Source organism: Neopsephotus bourkii, unplaced genomic scaffold (genome assembly GCF_033783945.1).
Source record: "Neopsephotus bourkii isolate Nb327-2 ecotype Australia unplaced genomic scaffold, CSIRO-AGI_Nbou_v1 NB_947, whole genome shotgun sequence".
NCBI lineage: Eukaryota > Metazoa > Chordata > Aves > Psittaciformes > Psittacidae > Neopsephotus > Neopsephotus bourkii.
Genome location: NW_026901441.1, coordinates 2,334,355 through 2,356,384, shown reverse-complemented (window position 1 = coordinate 2,356,384; position 22,030 = coordinate 2,334,355). Strand labels below are relative to the sequence as shown.

General features: G+C 34.7%; 1 protein-coding gene across 9 annotated transcripts in view; it reads left to right on the top strand.

The window, feature by feature from the left end:
* ADGRB3 (adhesion G protein-coupled receptor B3) overlaps positions 1-22,030 on the top strand; it is a 472,618-nt gene that overhangs the window by 267,409 nt on the left and 183,179 nt on the right. For all 9 annotated transcript variants that reach the window (XM_061358588.1, XM_061358586.1, XM_061358587.1 and 6 more), the window contains 4 exons: positions 5,883-6,029; positions 6,663-6,738; positions 14,368-14,470; positions 19,663-19,706. In XM_061358588.1, coding sequence (XP_061214572.1) covers positions 5,883-6,029; positions 6,663-6,738; positions 14,368-14,470; positions 19,663-19,706 — 370 coding nt within the window. The remainder of the gene's footprint in view (positions 1-5,882; positions 6,030-6,662; positions 6,739-14,367; positions 14,471-19,662; positions 19,707-22,030) is intronic.

Genomic DNA, 22,030 nt, shown 5'->3' with positions numbered 1-22,030 from the left:
ATGGTAACAAACCCAGAATGTTACCACTTACAAGACAGGAGATTCAAAACTAATGTTGTGCGTCTATTGTAAATACATGAATGCTACAGAATTCAGACTCAGATTTTGAACATCTTTTCTAAAGGTTTTGGTTCAGTCTTTGATAAGGAAAGAGATCAACTGTTTAATTTGGCTTTTGTTGTAATTTTGAAACTTAAATATCTTCTGTGAGAGCTGAAGTTGTATTCATCTCATGAGCAAACATACAGTTATTTCTTTTGTCATGCCTTTCCGTGAATCTGATTTCCTGTTTTAAAGTGATAAATATTATTCAAAAGGCTGATTCTGAAGTGTTACCGGTTTTTTCTGAACATGGGAGGCTCATGAGTGGATAGTAAAGAGAAGGGGAAGATGATTCATGCCATTTCTTTACTTTTTTATTATTATCTTATTTATTATATTTTTATTTAGCAACCCAGATCAGTCAGAAAGCTACTGGAAGTTGCTCTAAGTAGCTAATACCTCATGCAGAGTTATGGTGATCATGGTAATACATTTCAGTTTTTCTATTGTAGGTCATGATCTACAAGGGCTACCAGACAAGAACTATGCAGTTTTTATTTCCCTCAGAACTTTTTTGATACGTAAATTAACCACATTTCTGCTGCTCCAAATAAACTTCTTAGATATCATTCACATATTATGGTGTGTAATCAGCTTATTTGAATAGTCATGGAAAATTCTCCATTTCTATGAGTTTAGAGATAATTAACTCCAAAGATATTTTATTTTATTCTGTAAGTAAGAACAGTTAGTAGTTGCCAATTCTGAAATTTTTAACAAAGCAGTACTGAACAGGTTGTCTGCAACTGCTGCATGAAAATGAAATTAAGGGAAAATGAGATGTATTTTTAAAGGACATTAAAATTAATCCACTAGAAGTCAAAGCAGTCACTATATTGATTAGACTACACTACTTGAATAGGATTTTCTGGATCAATAATTATAATGGAGTCATCAAATATGTATGTATTCTCATGTGTAATTGAAGCATTGCCTCGCAATTTATACTGACGTGCATCAAAAGAATGCTTGAATCATTCTAAAAATACAGACCTTTTCTTCTGTGTTCCAGCAAGTTTAATCTTTTGAGAATCTCATTAAAATTATAATTAAAAGCATATAGGAACCACAACAAGAGAGGCTGCCGAGAGAATGAAAGAACGCAACATATTCTGCAGTCTAAATATGTTTCTCTACATTCAGACTTCCTATCTCTAAAGTGTTTTCATGCCATAAGCATGCTGGGTGGCATTTACATTTTTGTGTCACACAGGTTAAGTCAAAACCAAATATTTTTTCCAAATTAATGCAAGCTATATTTATTTTTTTCAATGTCTGGAATATTATAGGAATTCCCTTAATGCAAGTAGATAAAAATAAGCATAAGAATTTTTCATATTTGAAAAGTTTTGATTAATTTTTTCTACCGCGCAGGGTATGTGCAACCTGTAAGAATGACCTGAGGAGTAACCAAGCTGGGTGTTACTAACCAAGCTACTATTTGTTACTATTACGTCTTCAGCATAAAAAGTTCAAGTTAAATTAAAACAGAGTAATATATTACAGCAATAACTCAAATATGTTTTTTATCTAAGACAGTAAGACATGCTGTGTCTGGTGTATATGGGAAGTTTTAAGTTTTAAAGTCCCTGGATTTAAAACAGCACATGCAGATTTTTTTTCAACTTCTGTTTACATAATACCCATTTTAGTTTTTCCTTCTCTTTTTTAATCTTTTTTTTCCACCTTACAGTCTCATTAATATTCCCATTAACCGTTTCTTCAGTACTGTACAACTTCTGTGTGTGCATAAACAAGAAAAACTTCTGGTTCCTGTATTTGGAGCATTGTTTTCTAATGCAAGCCTAACATTAAAATAATACAACAAAGTACAAAGTGAATTATGTCATTCTGTCTTATTATATATGTATAAGAAACCTAAACATGGATTTCTGATGCGTGAGGAAAATCTCTGTTTCTGACTCAACACCTGAATTATACATTCCCCTCTAACAGGCCTGTTTATTTTCCTGCCCACAATAAATAATTATTTCATGCTGCAGACTAAAACCGAGTTAAAAACCAGTAAAGCCACATTTCACTGTGGAGATACAGCTGGTCATGTTCTAAGATTTCATTGTTACGAGTTGTAGAGTAATATTTTATATATTAACTTCTTTACAAAGATAAAATACAATTCACAGTGGCACTGAAAAGGTGAAGAAGTGGGAGCTGATTCACCCTGATGGCAGCTGTATCCACCTGCCCATTCTGACAGACTCAACTAGATGCCTTCAGTCAGATTCCATTAAATTATCTTATACTTTCAAACATCAGTGCCATGATGGATTAGTAGGGACATCCTCTTGGAATCATTCAACAAAGTGGCTAAAAAGGAATCTAATAATATGTGTGGATCAGTAAGAGGCAGACTTTGCAGGACATTTTGACAAATCTGTTCCAATTATTGGTTTTTGTGGGCTGTGCGCTGTCTCTGTCTATGCAGAGATCCAAAATCTCCAGGATCTTAAGGTTGCATCTTCTGTGTAATTAAATAAAGACACTTCCATTTGATTGTGAGTAGAAGAAAAACTTGTATGAACCATGACTGGAAATTTATAGGAACATAAAATCATTTAAGTTGGCGATTACCTTTGAGATTATTGAGTCCAACCATAAACTGATTATAGATATTTTTCTTGCATATAAGCTATAAGCCAAATGTTTAGGTTTTATAGAATCATAAAATCACAGAATAGTTAGGGTTGGAAAGGACCCTAAGATCATCTAGTTCCAACTCCCCTACCAAGGGCAGGGACACCTCACTAAACCATGTCACCCAAGGCTCTGTCCAAACTGGCCTTGAACACCACCAGGGATGGAGCATTCACAACTTCCTTGGGCAACCCGTTCCAGTGCCTCACCACCCTAAAAGGAAAGTTCTTTCTTAGATCTAACCTAAACTTCCCCTCAGTTTTAACCCGTTACCCCATCACTACAGTCCCTAAAGAAGAGTTGATCTCCAGCATCCAGAGCCTCACCACCCTTACAGTAAAGAGCTTCTTACTTATATCCAATATAAATTTCCTCTGTTTAAGTTTGAACAGGTTACCCCTTGTCCTATCACTACAGTCCCTAACAAAGAGTCCCACCCCAACATCCCTATAGGCTTCCTTTCAGATTCTGGAAGGCTGCTATAAGGTCTCCATGCAGCCTTCTCTTCTCCAGCCTAAACAGCCCCAACTTTCTCAGCCTATCTTCATATGGGAGGTGCTCCAGCCCCCTGATCATTCTCGTGGCCCTCCTCTGGACTTGTTCCAACAGTTCCATGCACTTTTTATGTTGAGAACACTAGAACTGCACACAATACTTCAAGTGGGATATCTCACAAAAGCAGAGCAGAGGGGCAGGATCACCTCCTTTAACCTGCTGGTCACGCTCCTTTTGATGCAGCCCAGGATACGGTTGGCTTTCTGGGCTGCAAGCGCACACTGAAGCCAGTTTATGTTAAGTTTCTCATCGACCAACACCCCAAGTCCTTCTCCGGAGGGCTGCTCTGAATCTCTTCTCTGCCCAGCCTGTTGCTGTGCCTGCGGTTGCTCCGACCCACGTGTAGGACCTTGCACTTGTCATGGTTAATCTCCATAAGGTTGGTATCAGCCCACCTCACAAGCGTGTCAAGGTCCCTCTGGATGGCATTCCTTCCCTCCAGCATATCAACTGATCCACACAGCTTGGTTCATTGGCAAACTTACTGAGAGCATGCTCAATACCACTGTCCATGTCACCAGCAAAGACGGTGAACAAGAACAAAGATGTTTAGGTTTAGGTTATGTGCTAGGTTTTAAGTTTATGTTTAGGTTATGTTTAGGTTTTGTAATATTCATCACATAAATTAATAAATATTCTGGAATCTTTGCTTTTAAGTACTTCTTAGATACCGTGATGTATGGTCCAATTTAAAATACAGAGACAGGCATAATCTGGAGACATAGTATCCTAGACCTTCACTATTTATCCAGTGTTTTTTGTTTTAGATAGTGAATTCCATTGAATAACACTGATTTCCTATTTCAGCAAAGGGAACTGTCATCTGAAAGGTGAATGAAATATTAAAGCTCTACTAGCTAATTAGATAGAGGATAGACAGACAGACACATATTGTGTCAATAATAAAAGAATACTGTCTTATACAGGCTATATTTAATTCTAAAAACTGAATAACTGTGGGTTTAATTTTATTTATGTGGCAAATAAGCAAAATAAAATTATTCTTACATTTTAAAAGCTATGGGAAAAAAAATCATTTTTATACTGTTAATATATTCTGTGTAACCATTGATTACATGTGAAAACAAACAATTCATGTGATGCCCCAGTAATTTTGAAACACCTGAACTCTTCCCCTTATACACACTACCTGAAAACTCACAAGACTAATCATTCCTTTGGGGCTGGGAATGTGTTTGCCAGTTCCATCCCAAAGGGGCTTAGAACTAGCATTGTAAAGTCCTGATCATAGCTGTGTAATGGAATGCCTGAAATAACCTGAAGTACCACCTCACTAATGTGATTCTGTAATACATAACCAGTCTAATTTGCAAGTAAAAGTCAGTTATCAAAGAATACATTTGTAGAGTTAACACTATTAACCTCTTAATTTTCCTCTTGTCTTGGATTTGAATTACAGTTTCCTTTCAAATAAAATTCACTGATGAGATACGTAATGGTTTTCTACTTTAATTTTGCTGTTCTGATTGCTTTTACAGCTGTCCCCCACTGTCTTCGTATTTAACCCCCTTGCAGAGTCCTTGCAGTGGAATCATTAGGCAGATCAAAGTATAGTCCTAATGTTCAAACTCTTCCAACTACATTAGCCTCTTCATAAATTGATTAGGAACAGCATTGCACAGGAAATGGCTATCAACATGGCTTATATTAAGAACAGAGCTAGTGCTTCAGATGTGTTGTTTGTCATCTCTCTGAGTGTACGTAAACACTGGCAGCCCTGTCAGTTCATTAGAAGTTGTTTTAGTCTTAGTAGACACCGACAGTGTTGCCATGGAGTCGGATTTTTACAGCAAAGCTAAAACTTATTTCAGGATAATAGTTGAGTTAGAAAACAGAGAGAAAATGAGAAGGGGTAAACAAAATTCCAAACTGCCTATTCTTAGATTTGATACCTACTTCTGTCTCTCTATATCTATTACAGAGATAATAGCGATGTTGTTTGGGGCTTGGTTGTTTGGGTTTTTTTTGGGTGGAAAAAATATATTTAAGAATTCAGAATGGGGATTATTCTTCAAGGAAAAGAAATCAAATGCTATTCCACATTACTCTCATTTGCATGGAAACAATGAGGTCTTTTAATATGTGAATCTCCTTAATTGGTCTATCTTGAAATTGTGCCTGTATAGGGGATAAAAGCTCTGTTATTGCTTTATTAGCCTGCATCTAGCAGTTATGAGTCCCAAAGCAATTTGCAGCATCCTCTTCCTTTCACTGTCACATTTGATCATTTTAAAATTTGCTCTGAACATACAATGATGTCTTCTTATGCTCAGATTTCAAGGTATAAAACAGAATATTCAATAATCCCTGTTAAGAAACTTGATCAGAATCTGGCTGACAAATGGTGCAGTTAATGCCACACAATTGATCCATAGTTGAACTACATAATAAAGAGAAGACTACACTTTCTCTTAGTTAGTGTCCTGTAAATTCCTGTTTTAATTCAAATGTATTATTAAACATTTTTGTTGTTGCTGTACTGTTATCATCATACGATTCTTTAAAGCATGCAACAGAATTTCATTTCATTCTGTAATTTCTCTTACTAGTGGCTAGCATTCAGAAGCTTCCCGCTGCATCTGTTTTAACCGACATCAATTTCCCCATGAAAGGAAGAAAAGGAATGGTTGATTGGGCACGAAACTCAGAAGACAGGGTTGTCATTCCAAAAAATATCTTCACCCCTATGTCAACAGGTAAAAAAGCATATCAACATGTTAATTTTGTTAGCTTTAACAAGGGAGCTCAAAATCTTTGTCTCATAGGACCACTGTATGATACAGAAGTAATTTTGTCCATCTTCAAAAGAAACCCTGTGCACAAGAATGTACCTATGGTGACATGAGGTGACCTGAAGTGCAGTTCTGCTGAGCCCCCTGAAGGTGCTTCTCTGCAGCAGACCAATACATTCCAAAGGGTCACCTAACTTCTACTAAAGGATGCTCATCAGGCACATTAACCCTTATTTCAGATACAACTTACAAATACTCTTGCAGTGCAGATATCTGACATCAGACAATTTACTTGCTAGGCATTAAACTCTAAAGACAGTTTTGAAGGATGCTTAATTATAAAGGTAAATGAACTAGCGTGGACTTCAGTACACAGTGAAGGATTTTCAGAAAATTTTGGTTTCAGTGGTCTAACTCTTTTGATATATTCCTGACAGGTACGTCTTTATGACAGACATCCAGAATATAATTCAGAATGAGGATTGTTTATTTAAAATAAAATTCCTATTAGAAAGATAAATGGTCCTCACAGTTTTTTATGCTGATGAAGGCTTGGAAAAGAGAGTTTAAAAGTCTTTTCTTCCTTACTCTTTCCAGAACTAGATGAATCAACTGTATTTGTACTTGGAGCAGTGCTATACAAAAATTTAGAACTCATTTTGCCCACTTTGAGGTAAGAAATTTCATAAATACAATATGAATTAAAATACTTTGGAATCATAACCACACTACATGTTGGGTTGAAAGCAGACAACTAAGTCTGCCCGTATTGGTATTGTTTGATTTTTTTTTCTGTTAGTTAATATTTTTTTTCTTTCCTGCATGCTTGATCATTTTTATGATGGAAATAGCCTTTTTATCAAATTAGCTTAGTTTATATTTTATGTAGTCTATATTAAGCTTAATTACAGAAATATTTGGTTAAAAGTACACCCACTGATGTACATTAATGCTCAGGCTATTTACATTTGTGCTTCAAGCTACTGTTTGTCCAATTAGTGAAGTGATCTAGTAATAACATAACCTGCGCAGACAACTTTAGTTATCAACCTGCATCTACAGATGTCTCTAGTAGTAGTTTTACAAGTACATTTTCAGTGCAAGTTCTACTCAGAAGGCACAGCAGAGCTGTTGAGAGGACTGATTTTAGAAACAATATATGCATGTTCCTGAACACCTGTGGTATGTCAGTTATGAGGGCCCTACACATGCATAAAGAAATAGGCAGGTATCTTGTTTCACTTTTTCCCGTCTGTACTTGAAAACAGAAAATTTGGAAATAAACACTTTACCACCTCTTCTCAAATTACTGGTTAAGATCATTTCATAATCCATTAATACTATCTTATTTCACATTAGCAATAACATGCTAATGTGAAACAATATGTGCACCACTGGTCTACTAATGTCCTTTTATGGTAAAAGAAATGGATGAAGATTGGTCACAATAGCTGCTAATGAATTCACAATAATTAGAAAAGATGGTAATTAGGAAACCACCAAATCACCTTTCTCTACTTTGTTTAACCGGAACTTCAGGATTTGAAACAAAGGATGCTACAAAACAGGGGTTTGCCAAAATCCATTGGAAAACAAAAAAGACTCAGTCCTAAGAAAGCAAACAACCAAACAAAACAAACAAAAACCACTTCCCAGTAAAGTTCAATGCACTTTACAATAAGTAGCTGCAATGCTGGGGACACAGATCTATCTGAGAGCTCAATTTGAAGTGTTGTCCTGGCAGCACACCTGGAAGCCTGGGAAGTGCTGTTGAGAGCCATCTATGCTTAAGGAATGATCCACTTCTGAAATGTCACTAAGCCCTTTCCATTTGTTGTGACACTTCCTGAAATTAGCCAGGAAGGGATGTTTGTGACAGGCATTTTTTTTTCTTTTCTCCTCTAGTCAAAGAAACAGAGCCAAATGGTTATTTGTCATGGTTTAACCAGGACGCTATTGTAGTCAGTCTTTTTTGGCAGATCTTAGAGCTAATCTGCCAGTCCTTGGAGAGCATTGACGTGGCTGTGTGCTTTCAGATCTTAATTTTGTAATGGACAGGTGATGATCATGCCTTTTCAGCTCTAACAGGTCAACAGTTTCAAATTACAGAAAACCAGTGAACCTTGAATGCTATTTGCTTATATGAAAAGTCTTTTAGGATGATTATTTAATCCATTAGAAGAGTGAAATTTGTAGATTACTTACTAGAGTTTCCCTAAAATCAATAACATCTTAAGTAGCAGGAGTAGGGGCAGAACAGGAACATAAAAGTACAACACCTTAAGTACAATGGACTATGAGAAAGTGCATCTCAGTTCCCAAACGTTTTGTTTTAACCTGTTCTACTTTCAGCTGGTTACTGATTTGCACCACAAATTTGGCCATTTTACTGGGCAATTCAGTTCACAGGCAGGTTTTATGAGCTTCTAAAGCAGAATGGTCTAATAATATATGTATACTTATTCACAAATGAAGTCTTTAGAAATTCAAATACTAGGATATCCCACTTTGCCTCTGAAGATGTTCAGTATTATTTGAATCCAATTCTTAGATGCCCAAGAAAAGGAAACAAGCACTATTACTTCCTTATATGTATGTGAATAAGGAATAAAAGTCATTATTAATCTGTGATCTAAAAATATAGCACATACTCTCAGGTACATCTAGCCTCTTTATTTAGACTACAACTCCTCAGTAATTCCCTGCATTTCTTTAATATTTATAATGATGTTATATTGAAATTTGTACAGCTTACATTTCTTACCTCCTCAGGAAATGTGTAATGTTGGATTTCTTTCCTTATGGCAGTAATACTAAAAATTTTATCTCATGCCTTTAAAATAGTGGCACAATTTTAAACTGTTTTTATAGAATCATTCAATCATTGAACAGTTTGAGTGGAAAAGGACTTTCAAAGATCACCTAGTTCCATCCCCCCTGCCATGGGCAAGGACATCCTCCATTAGACCAGGTTGCTTAAAGTCGCATCCAACCTGACGTTGAACACTTCCAGGGATGGGACATCCACAGCTTCTCTGGGCAACCTGTGCCAGAGTCTCACCACCCTCACTGTAAAAAATGTCTTCCTTGTAACTGATCTAAATCTACCTGCTTTCAGTTTAAAACCATTGCAACTTGTCCTGTTATTACAGGGCTTGGTAAAAAATCTCTATCTTTCTTATAAGACCCCTTTACATATTGAAGGTCTGCAATAACGCCTTCCTGCAGCTTTCTCTTCTCCAGTCTGAACAACTCACTCAGCCTCTGATCATTTCTGTGGCCCTCCTTTTTGACCCATTCCAACAGTTCCATGTCTTTCCTGTGTTGATGACTCCAGAGCTAGATGCAGTTCTCCAAGTGGGATTTCACAAAAGCAGAGTAGAGGGGAGAATCACCTGCCTAGATGTCCTTGTTACACTTCTTTTGATGCAGCCCAAGATATGGTTAGCCATCTCAGCTGCAAGTGCACACTGACAGCTCATGCCAACTTTTCAGTGTTCTCAAGTCCACCCCCACAGGGCTATCAATCTCTTTATCCCCTAGCCTGTATTGATATTAGGGATTGCTTCAACTTTGCAGTTGGCCTTGAAATTTAAGAAGTCTGCACAGGTCCCCCCTCAAGTCTGTCAAGGTCCCTCTGGGTGGTACCTCTTCACTCCAGTGTATCAACTACAGCACCAAGGTTGGTGTCCTCTGCGAATTTGCTGAGGATGAACTTGATCCCACTGTCTATGTCACTAATGAAGATAGGGACTGTTGTGAGAGGAAAAGGAGTAATGGCTTCAAATTTAAACAGGGGAGATTTAGATTGGATATAAGGAAGAAATTTTTACTGTGAGGGTGGTTAGAGATTGGAACAGGTTACCAGTTGATACCCCATCCCTGGAAGTGTTCAAGGCCAAGCTGGATGGGGCTTTGAGCAACCTGGTCACGTGGGAGGTGTCCCTGCCCATGCTAGGGGTGTTGGAAGTAGATGATCTTAAGGTTCTTTCCAACCCTAACCATTCTATGATTCTATATTAACTGCTATTGAATGCATTTTTATGCATTCAAACAATTTTAAATATTCATTCAGATGAAGTTCTAAATTAGAAGAAAGCTGTACCTATGGTTAATGATGAATTAGTTGAGCTATTATATCCTTCAAAAATTAGAAATGCAGTGGGGTAGTTTATCATTTTACAGTTGTTCAAGGACATGAATGAAGTGAAGGTTTCTGTATATCCCACTGAGTTGGGAAAAGTGTTTTTTTTTTTTTGTTTCCTTACATTTTGTATTGAAAAACTATCTTACATGGGTTTATATTAATTACAATTTGCACTAATTTTATTTAACTGTAATAAGCACTATCATGATAACCATATTATTGCTGAACATAGTGAAATGCTTTACCTCAGTAGCATTATGTATGAAGCAAACACTGTAGAATGTGAAGGCAGGCAACATCATTTAGTTTTTAAATGATGCCTAGAAGTGTGGTAGCTATGCACAATGTAGGAATAAAAAAATCATTCTGGGTAAGTATCTTATGTGGTGTTGTTCTAAATAAAATGACAGTTGATAAAATGTTAGTGATGGGAATTAAGATAAAACAATAAACCAAGGTAAAATCAGTAAAATGAGATCATGTTTGAGTTCAAAGGCCACATTATTTACATCTTAACAACCTGGTAAAAGAGGTGATTTTTACCGGCTGTAGTAAAATATCTAGAAAAATCTACCAATTCCCATGTGATTTCAGTCCCTGGCTTTACAGGGATTAAAGTGAGAGTAAAGTAAATATGTGATTGTAGTTCTCAAAAGAACGATGGTAACACATTCCGATACATCCCTCAATATCAGCACTAGAAGGTATGGAAGCTTCTGCTTCATTCCAAGGAACTTCTTTGTTTAAAATAAACAAACAAATAGATTTAAAAATATCTCAATATATCTTCTGAGGAAATCTGTCAAAGCACCTAACCACAGTATCTCCATCTGGTACATCACAAGTGTTCTGTGAGTAAAATGAGGATTTCATTATCTAGGACAGCCTACACAATATATTTCACAAACTCTAAAATTAGCTCCATTTTACCATTTAGGCTTGATTTCTCTTGTTTTTACTGACATGGAGTCCATTAAAAGTATGCCTTGTAAACACAGTGTGACATAAGAACTTGCCAATTTCATTAATATGGGACTTTTTGGACAATGTGTTTAATCCTAGTGGTACATGTATAATATTAAAATAATTTTGACAATATCATTTAAACAAGAGGTTAGAGAAAAGTAATTTATTCTTCCTTATATAAATAAAATAATTGTAGGGTTTTTTTCCATGCACAAGTGAATAAACTTCATCTAATTCTATTTCTTAATATAATATGCTGCAGTGCACTGCTCTTGTAATGTCATGTGGATTTTAAAAAATCAGATATTGAAATACTGAATATTTTGAGCACTATGGAATGAATATTATTTCAATAGTTCTTGCATCTGTGAGTAGGTTTATGTTGTTTTTAAGTCCACAGAAAATTGATTCTCAGTATAACACTCATCTAAAAGATATTGTATATGATTCCTCTGTGAGCACTTTGAAGTAGTACATTGAATATTGCCATATTCTTAGTTTTTTCCTTTGAAAAATAATTAACAGAGAAAAAATCATTGATTTTGCTACAGCAAGCTTTTTTTTTTTCACATCACTTAAACAACCATTGTGCTTTTTCTGCTATAATTTCCTGCACTGAAATGTTCTCTTTCCCACTTTCCTAACCCCCTCCTTTGGATGCTGTACAGCCAAAATGACCCTTAAACTTCCTTAAGTCAGCTTTCTTAGACTGAGGATGAAGTACCTCAGATGGGCTTTTCCTGCATTGCATTACTGCTATAGCATCCGTAATTGTTCTGTAATATATACCACATTCACTCATCAAACTTTAACTTCTTTCATGTTGTCTTGAGATAGCAACATGCTTTATTCATAAGTTCATTTTTCTTGAGCAAGAGAGTCATTCTAAAAATAAAAGAAAACCTGAATGTCATATCACATAGAATCAATATGTATACTCCTATAAAATAATACCCTCAAGGTGTATACCCAGGTAGAAAAAAGGCTTAGCAAAGTAACCCTATTATATTAATAGCTATTAATTCAGATTGGAAAAAAATAGGACAGCAGCTCTGGAAGCTCTTATTGAGCCTTTAACAAACTCTGTCATCTTGACTCTTCAAATATTTATTCGACTGTAGGAAATTCTCATGACTACAACGTTTTGATCTTTAATTCAGTGGCATCAACATGCTGTGTGAGTTTAGAATATACTTGCCAGACTGCATTCTTCCAGGGACTATATAAACAGTTAAATACAAGATATGCAACTGGGTATTCAGCCCAGGACAGCAATGAGTGACACAGATTTCATTGCACAGAGATATAGCCAGTTACATTTCTTTTCTGGTGAAACAATTTGGTAGGGGCTCTTGAGAATGTAAGTGGATTGGTTTTAAAAAGACTGAAGTAAAATTGATGTAGCAAGGTTACAATCTAGGCACCTTATGTGCTCTTTTGTGTCTCACCCTATGACCATCAGAAGTATACCAAAATTAGATAAAGGAAGGAGATACTTCTGTATCACAAAGGCTGACTGTGATCAAATACTGAAGTGTCAGTATTTATATTAGCTTATGTGAATTTCCAAAACAGACAAAATCTTTTAATAGCTAGTAAGCTCTGTTTCCTCCCATCTTGATCTGTTAATCAGTATTGTATTGATTTGGAGCTTTGTTCTTTTTTAAGAACACAATTATGTCTTACTTCAGAACATTTACAGACATTCAGCTACGGTGTATACATAAAGGTACAGTCACTACCCCCCACCCCCCCCTTCAGAACACACTGGAATTTTGCTGAATGTTAATGGTATTGTAGTAGATATGTTTTTGTCAACAATGTGTGAGATTTTAAAGCAAAAACCAAATGGAAGAAATAGGAATTAAATAAAATAGAAAACCACTTCCATTATATTTCTCTTATATGATTTGGCTGAGTAAAACTGAACTAGAATTCAAACCTTGCCCCAGAAGAATAATTTCCTTCCTGTGCTGAGTAAATTGCCCACTGAGTTAAGTTTCTACTACTGTAACCATGGCAATTCCTGTTTCAGTGATCCAGCAAAATGGAACCCTCTCCTAAATACCTTTTCCCTAGAGAAAATAATCAATTAAACAACAAAAATAAGAAAAGAAAATTTATACTCTCTATTGTAATTACATCTAAACTGCCTGGTTTCTCTGATAATATGTATCTATGAATATATCTTTCTGTGAGACTTTATGATTATGTGCAATCATCAGAAAGTGTTGAAAGCAGCAGTACATACAAAGGAAAATGGTAATGATCATGAGAAACAGTCAGGCTGATAACTGGTGGTTGTTCTAAGCCTGACAAGGTCATCTGAAGCAAGGAAAATCCATGAAAATCTTTTCAACATGTCTTTATGCCTGTATTGATATAACCTCGGCAATAGTAGGTCTATCCTAGAAAGGTAGATGTAAAACATGGAAAGAGAGACTGATTATGAATTAGAATTTAACAGAAAAGTATTATTTTAGTAACCTCAATACAATGCAACCTTTATGCATCCTAAAAATGCAATTTTAGTAACCTCAATACAATAATACAAGACCAAATCTAATCCCACATATATGAGAAAAAAAAATAATTGTTTTGGTGAGAGTTCTATGGATTATATTTTTAAAAGCACTTAGATGATAAAGTTGCTCACTCATGTAGCAAATGCAGTGGTTTTTAAAAAACTGGAAACAGGCAAGTTTTATTTCATGAGCACAGAATCGACAAAACTGTAGAATCTCCCATTGCACTCATCCATCTTCACAATTTTACAGTTAGCAATCAGAAAAAAGTCCAACACAGCACTTTGGAAGAAAAATGACTGTCTCATAAAACATAGCTAGTGGGTCTGTGTTGAGGGAAGCAAATGATATGCATTCAAACATTGGCAGAATGTTTGTGTCATCAATACATCTTTCTAATTAGTAAATCATAGTTTAAGGAATGGCACTTCTGCCACCATTATTGCTCTTCAGTCTTTAATGTCTTGAGTAAGGTTGGCAATGAGTGAATGTTTTCACCACTTCCAAACAAATATATTTTCTCCCTGAATATTTGTCAACTAAAGTAATGGAAAATACCCATGACATAATTCCTTAAATGAAATATCAGAAGCCTCATTTAACCTCATACTAATTGAAATCTTACTTTTTTTCTTTTTTTTCTTTTTTTTTTTTTCCTCCTCAGGAATTTTACTGTTGTTAATTCAAAAATCATTGTTGTTACTATACGACCTGAGCCCAAAACTACTGATTCTTTCCTGGAGATAGAACTTGCCCATCTGTCTAATGTAAGTACAAGGATAGTTGATATGCTTTTCCAAGTGTATTTATCAGACCCTATAGAGTAAGAAGTGGGGCTCTTTTAAATACCAGATAATAAAACCCAGTTTAACTGATAAAAGTTAAGCTCAGGAACAGTCTAACGTACTTTGAAGGTAATGTGTACGTATTTCATGCATAATTTATGCAACACAAAATTAACTGTTGTTCTGTGAGTTCTGAGGTTTTCATTTAAACACCAATTCCTACCAAAACCTTTCCATTAACTGCTTTGATGGACACAATTGAAAGTGTAGTGTGCTGAATGCTTAACTTCTTGCTCCCTGAATGAGTCATAAAGCTCTATAGTTCTTAGGACACTTTCTGTCACTTTATACACAAAAGCCAAGTTTTACATAACCTGTTGTAGCAGCTTTTAATCTCACATTTAAAATGTTTTAAATCTGAAAGAAAGAATTCTATGTCTAACTATATGAAAAAATATTAAGTTTTTCTTTCTGCTGTCAGCAATCTCCCAGCAGCAAGAAGGATAATAAAATATCTTTTGCAGGAAATTTTTGTTGTGTACAATATTGGGAAATAATGTTAAATAACAAGCATGGGAGTAATACATGTGAAGGCATGGCATATAACTTCTGTTTATGTTGCTGAGTTTAGTAAAATCATGAAGACATGATTAGAAAATACAGTTACTAGAGCTTTAGTAAATAGTACTGTTATGCAAAAAGCTGTAAAGCTGTGATTTTTTTTTTTTTTTTAAAAACAGTTGCTCAAGTGGTCATATAGGTACAGTTCAGCTGGAGGAGTTTCCAATAATCAGTCAGTAGCAAATTTGGATTCCTGTCTCTGGGCAAAAGTATGATGAAAACTCTTAGAATTCTTGATCTTTGATTTACATTTTACTCAAGAAGAAACTGTCAATTTTGCCATCAGTGGTCACTATGACCCACTATTAAGTTCCCAGACAAATGATACTGCAAATAACATCTCCGTGAAATTTACTGCAAAGTCAAGCAGAAAAGAAAGGACTAAAAGAAACATAAACTAAGTTGACTCCTTACGTTTCAATAAGATTAGAAGTTTATTGATGAAGAACTATGGAGATTTCATTTTTTTTGGTTCTCTGATTAGATTTAATTTTAATGTTTCAGGATGGCTAGTTTTGGGGTTTAGTTTTATTCTCTTTCTAACCTAAGTTACATCATATATATTGAAAGAAAATATCAGCCTTTAATATAACTTTTGTCCCTTTCAGAGATTTCACTAAAAATTTAGTAAAGTGTTTGCTGAAGTAGACCACAAATTAATCCTATATATCAGGGAAAAAAGAAAAACCAAAACAAGACAAAACCACAGCAAAATTTATTTTTTTTTATCCATCCCTTTGAGTAATTTAAAAAACAATTTTTTTTCCAAGTTTCAAAATCTTGAAGAAGAGATGAAACTTTATTTTTACAAAAGGTTATAATAGAAACACTGATTTACACGTTGCTTTGTCAACCTTTCAGTAATAGAATATTAATGAGTATTGTATTAGCTCATGTCTTGACAAGGTAAAAAGATAATAACTATGCAAAAAGCTATCAGAATTATTTTTTTTTTATTTGGCTCATTTTTTGACCTGTAATTTAATCCCCAGAAGCATCCAGTACTTGGAACAAATTTCCTGTCCTTAAATTGTGTTTATATGCATAATACATTTATATAGGATCTTGATCAGCCTGGATGTAAGAGTTGGATTGGCACATATTGATCTAGAAAATCTGGGAATGGAAATAAGTCTTAAAATTTTAATATCTTTCAATGTTTCATGATTTTTATATTCAAATCTTAGACTCCACAATGCAAGTTTGGTTTAAAGAACTAAGGCACTAGATGCATAAAAATATTATTTTGTAGGTTTGAGTGCTCTTTGCTTTCAGACTGGATATTCTAATCTTCTTTGCTATGAGGCAGGTGAGGTGCAGGCACAGTTTGCCCAGAGAACCTGTGACAGCCCCATCCCTGGAAGTGTTCAAGGCCAGGTTGAGTGGGGCTTTACACAACAAAGGTCTAGTGGAGGGTGTCCTTGCCCAGTGCAGGGAGGTTGGACCTAGAGGATCTTGAAGGTCCCTTCCAACCCAAACCATTCTTTGATAATTTTCTACAATAGTTTTATCAGCTGAAAACAAAAATTTATTACTATAGAACAAGCCTTATATGTCACATTCAGAAATACATACTAGTGTTAATGTATCTTTAGCATTTGAACATTACATATTAATGGCTCGCAGATTAATCATGATGTCAGTTACATAGATTAATTACTAAATAGGAAATACATTCTCTTTCATCTGGTTATCTGGGGTTTCTTTTTGTTTGGTTGGGTTGCTTTTTTCAGTGGCTCTTGATGTTATTTTTGTTGTTTTCGAACCTTTGTTATTGAAATGTTGTTAATTTGTTTGTTTGGAAACTGTTTCCAAATTGATTTAATGACTAATATTTTAAGCAACTTGTAGAGCAAGCCTGCTCGCATGTAGGAGTATACCCACATATTTGTTCTTTTACTTTTCCATCCACTAAGTTAAGTAGATAACAGATTATGAAAAAAGATGGACAAATGTGATCATTTAATAAGAGTTAATATGTTAAATCAAATTATCCTTAAAACATTCATTCAAAATTTATCCTCATTGTTTCATTTTACATCAAAATTATCCCATTTATTAATAAAACTAGAGAATTAGTTTTTGTCAGAAATGTAAATCACAATTACAGTGCTGTTTGGAATACAGCTTGGTATTTGGATTTGCAGATTAATTAACACAGTTGACTACAATGAGAATGTGAGTTGCAATGCATTATTTAGAGAAGATGATATTTAGTCTTATGAACTGTGAACATGTTGATGAATGTGATCACTTTTTTCCAGTAGTTTGATTAAAGAGACACCAAAGTAATCTTTTAAAAACTCAATAAAATCCTACTTGCTCCAGAGAGACTATGAACTCTCACTTTCTGACAGGACAGAAGTTTGCTCCAGGGACACTTAACTAATGAGCCAACAGTAGCATCAGACATCAAGCTTTCCATGAGACTCAAAACCCTGGTTTCAAAACAGAATTGGCACTGTGCTGCATAGCTGTCAAAGTTGCCAATAGCATCTCAAAAGTTCAGTTTGATATGCCAGGCAGAGATATAGTTACATATACACTCACACACATATGTCTATTTTTGAGATATCCAAGTCCTGTACTGTAATGTATAAATCAATACTGCAACAGTCTTAAACATTAATGAGCACAGTAGCTGCTTCCTTAGCTGCAGCTAGGTAATTAAATGGCAAGAGTTGTGATTTTTTTTCATTTGTATACATTTCAAAGAGTGTGAAATGTGATATGACAGCTGCAGTCTTACTGTGTTTCAGCTCTGCAAAAGCTTTTATTTCCCTCTGTTTTGTAGATTTACTTATAATGGACACTATTTGTGAAAGTTTTTTTTATATTCTTACTATTTGCACTGTAGAAATAGCAATCATAAACTGCATAATGCCTGCTGGTGCTAGGAAAGGCAGGTCTCATATCTCAGATATGCAATGTCTTATGACAATTCATCTATACGAATACTTTTTTAATATGCGTATAACTATATCAGATTGCAAGTAGAATTTCTTCACCCAGTCTTAGGATACAAACTAATATATTTTATAAAAATCCATTTTTAAAAAAGGCTGATTCTGCACCATTATTCCATTGTTCTTAATTTTTATGTATGCATGCTGTTCTATCGGTGTATCTCAAAGCTTTTGGCTAACAATGCAGGACCTGGTCTTGGAATCTCACTGTGCCTGTTATCCAATACTTTGTCCTATCCCTTCTTCTTACTCTCCTTTATATTATAAATACTTCAGGGAATGGAGCATCCTTTACTTATGTTTGTACAGAGCTACGTTAATATAAAGTGCCATAAGTATACGCTGGTTTTAAATATTTATAGTTTACTCATAAAATTCAATGCAGTCAGCAAAATACTGAAGTACAGGGTGAAAATTTCCCTAAATACATCTCTCACAAGCATTTTCAGAAGGACCTTTTCTATCTTTGACAAAAAAGGTGGATGGAAGAATTTAAATATTTAATAAAATTTTACTTCACAGGTTGCCATAATTTTTCTATAAATAAAACAATTTTTAGAATAAAATACCAATTTGTGTTTTGTTTATATGAAGCTATCTACTGTACCAACACTGTTCATGAAAGAACTACATTAAGATTGACTTAAGAAAATAGTGTATTCCACCTGTTTCTTCTAATCACATGTGATTTTGTTAAAAATATATTTTTATTTTCTACTTTGCATCTACTTTGTTTATATAGCTCTGACTTCAGGAAATACCCAGTATCTATGTTGAATGGGAACACAGTTTTGCAGATTTTAGCCAGTCAAGTACTTTTAAGTCAATCTGAGTTTTGATAAAGAAAGATTTACAAGATTAGGAATAAAACTTGAATTTTAATTTTGTCACAACTTTTCCCAGGCAGCAAGATAAACATGAGTAATAATAAGCACATTTCAATTTCCCAAAACATTACCTACATTTTAAGTATGCGTAATAAACTTAGATTCCCATCCTGTTTTAAATCAAATCAGAAATCTTCAACAGACTTCGAAGAGGTTGGAGCTGGGCTTGTAAAGGTCAGCACAAAAAATAAATGATTTAAGTGTAAATCTCTGCTGTTTTAGAACCTAATTGACAGAAGGTCTTGTGTATTGAATGTGGGGTCATCTAAAATCCCAGACTCCAGATATTTTGCCCAACATATACTTAAATTTTTTAAAGGCATAACTGGTTTTGACATCCAAGCTCCAGAGGGCCATAAAGTTATGTTTCCGAACATACCCAGAAATGTTTAGTGAAGTCTAGTTTCTTAACAGATTAACTCTTACCTCATATTCCAGTTTTCCTAGGACTATTTCCACATAGACATTTTTATGCTTACCTAATCTAAGATAGAGAATACAACAAACACTCTGCATTTTTCAAGTGCTTTTTAAATACTCCCTAAGAATTAACCTTCAGCTTTGGCAGTTTCAGTGGCATCAATTAATTAGAGTATAAGTGTTATTGTGTAGGAGGAGACCCAGGTAAATGCTTTGATCAATCATGGCATGGTTTTTTGTATACCAGTAACTAATAGGTTTTATTTGTTTTTTTTCTTAGGGCACATTGAATCCCTACTGTGTGCTGTGGGATGATTCAAGAACGTAAGTGCTTTTATTTGCTATGGCTCAAATATTACAGAGTACCTAACCATATTTAAGTAGTTGGCTAGGAAATGGTTTGGTACAAGTGCAGGGAAAATGAACCTTTCATGGAGTGAAAATACTGGATTCTCCAGTCACTGGGCTTCTTTTCTGCAGATACTGAAATTGAAATAATACAATATCTCACCAGAAAGAGATTACACACATAGTACTTTTAATCTTTCTCAAGATTAAAATGAGGATGTCTAAGAACTGTAGTTCCTTGATGGTAGTTGCTGGGCAACAAGCAAGTAGATAAATGATCAGATAGATAACTAAGGAAGGCTTCCATTTCTGTTACTGTAGGGATAATTTTCAAGTGTGACGCCCAGAGCAATCTTTATTTTTGTTGGTGCAAATTTTTATTTTAGTTTAGTAAAATATTAGCTGCATACTAAACAGTGAAAGCTTGCTAGCAGTCTTCTGCTACTTCTTTTTCAGTATGTCTGCCTTCAGTAGCAAAACAGAGAATGATGCTGTGAAGAAGTAAAGCAGTAAAATCAGTGTGGTTTGAAAAAAATTCCACGTTTATGCAATTGTAATTTGCTGCATTAATCTTTCACAGTAAATATCCCATTAAAGTCAAGGTGAACTTTGCCTAAATACAGATTGTTTCACGAAGTATCCCTATATGGTTGCCATATTACTTTTTTAAAGATAATGACAACTTCATCTTGTCCAGGAATAGTATGTAAGTCTTATACTACAGACGCATCTACAGTGTTAAAAACTGTGTGTCTGTGATTGTGTGAATGCTTTTGTCCTTGAGCCTGGATTTATATCAATACACTGATGTCTGAGACACAACATTGTGGTGCAGAAATGAGAAACTTTGTGCGTGATACTAGAAATCACTCCAAATACAAGTAGTGCCATGGTTTATACCTCTATGAAAGAATCATAATGCAGTTATTTGCAAGCAGCATCATAACATTTCATTTCTGTAAAGCGTGTGGGATAAAGTATGTGAAAGATTTGATATTATGTGTTATTATGTGCACATGGAATGCAAAACATCTGAAATATGTTCTGTTTCGTCTTCACAATGTTCTGCTTACACAGCAGTAGTACAGTGCTTTACCTTTTTTTCCATGCAGTACTTTAAGCACTGTGTATTTAGAGCACATGATCTGATCTCTTTGTAGAACATTAAAGGCATATTTGCACAGAATTAGACTAGCACAAAAAAAAAAAAAAAAACAAAAAACCAACAACAAAACAAACAAAAAAAAACCCTACAGCAAAAAACCAGCAGGCAGTGGATTTAACAATACGATTAAAAGATTTCATGCAGGTATCCTGGACTCAGAACGTATGTATTTTGAGCTTGCCACTTGTTTTGCATACATTTATCTTAATATTGTTTATAGGGATCTTTAGTGCTACACGTAAGTAGTGGAATCTGTGTGGAAAAATTAATTTTTGAAACATCTAACATTTACATAAAGCTTACATAAAATAGACTGAGGTTTATAGGGAGAAACAGGTTTTATATTCTGAAGGATACCTTTTATAGCCATACTAGCTATTGAAAATGTTAAAATATTTGAAGATTGGGGGTATACTTGGGGAGTTAAGTATTTTGAAAAGTGCTATGAGCCATCAAATACTTACAGTAAGATATGATGTATCAGTAAGGTCTGCATTGACACCATTGTCATTTGTTTTACAAATGTAGGTGGTTTATTTTATAAGAATGTTACATTATCTCTTACCTTAGTGTGTAAAAATGAGCAAAATTCTGGGTTTATTTGCTCCATCCTTTTGGAAAAAGTCCTTAAAGTTAGCTGTGGCAGCATTAGTTGATTCATAATTTTATCTTTGTAATATGGTTTCTTTTTGTTTTGGAGTATTTTACATGTATTTACTCAGGTATAGTTCAGAATTTGTATTCTGGCACTGTGAGTTTTAAATTATCATGAAAGCTCTATAATGCTGAATAGGTTCCTGTCATTTATAAATCTTAATAAATAATTAAGTAGTTGGCTAGGTGCCCATGGTGATGTTGAGTTCTTGGTGGTGGCTTGTCTTTTATATTTTCCAATTTTTTCTAAGTGTCAGGAATTAGCCACTCTCAGCAACAGGCAACTGGAGTTGATGGATTAATAGCCTCATCCACATAGCAAAGCCTACAGAGCTGTCCTTCCAAATTCAGTAATTTTTGCATAACCAGGATTTGGCAAACATTTTGGAATGAACTCAACAAAAAGTGGTATGCTTTAGTTGAAGGTGCTTAACTAATCAGTAGTCTCTGCTGAGATGGATGCTTTAAATTAAGTGGTTTT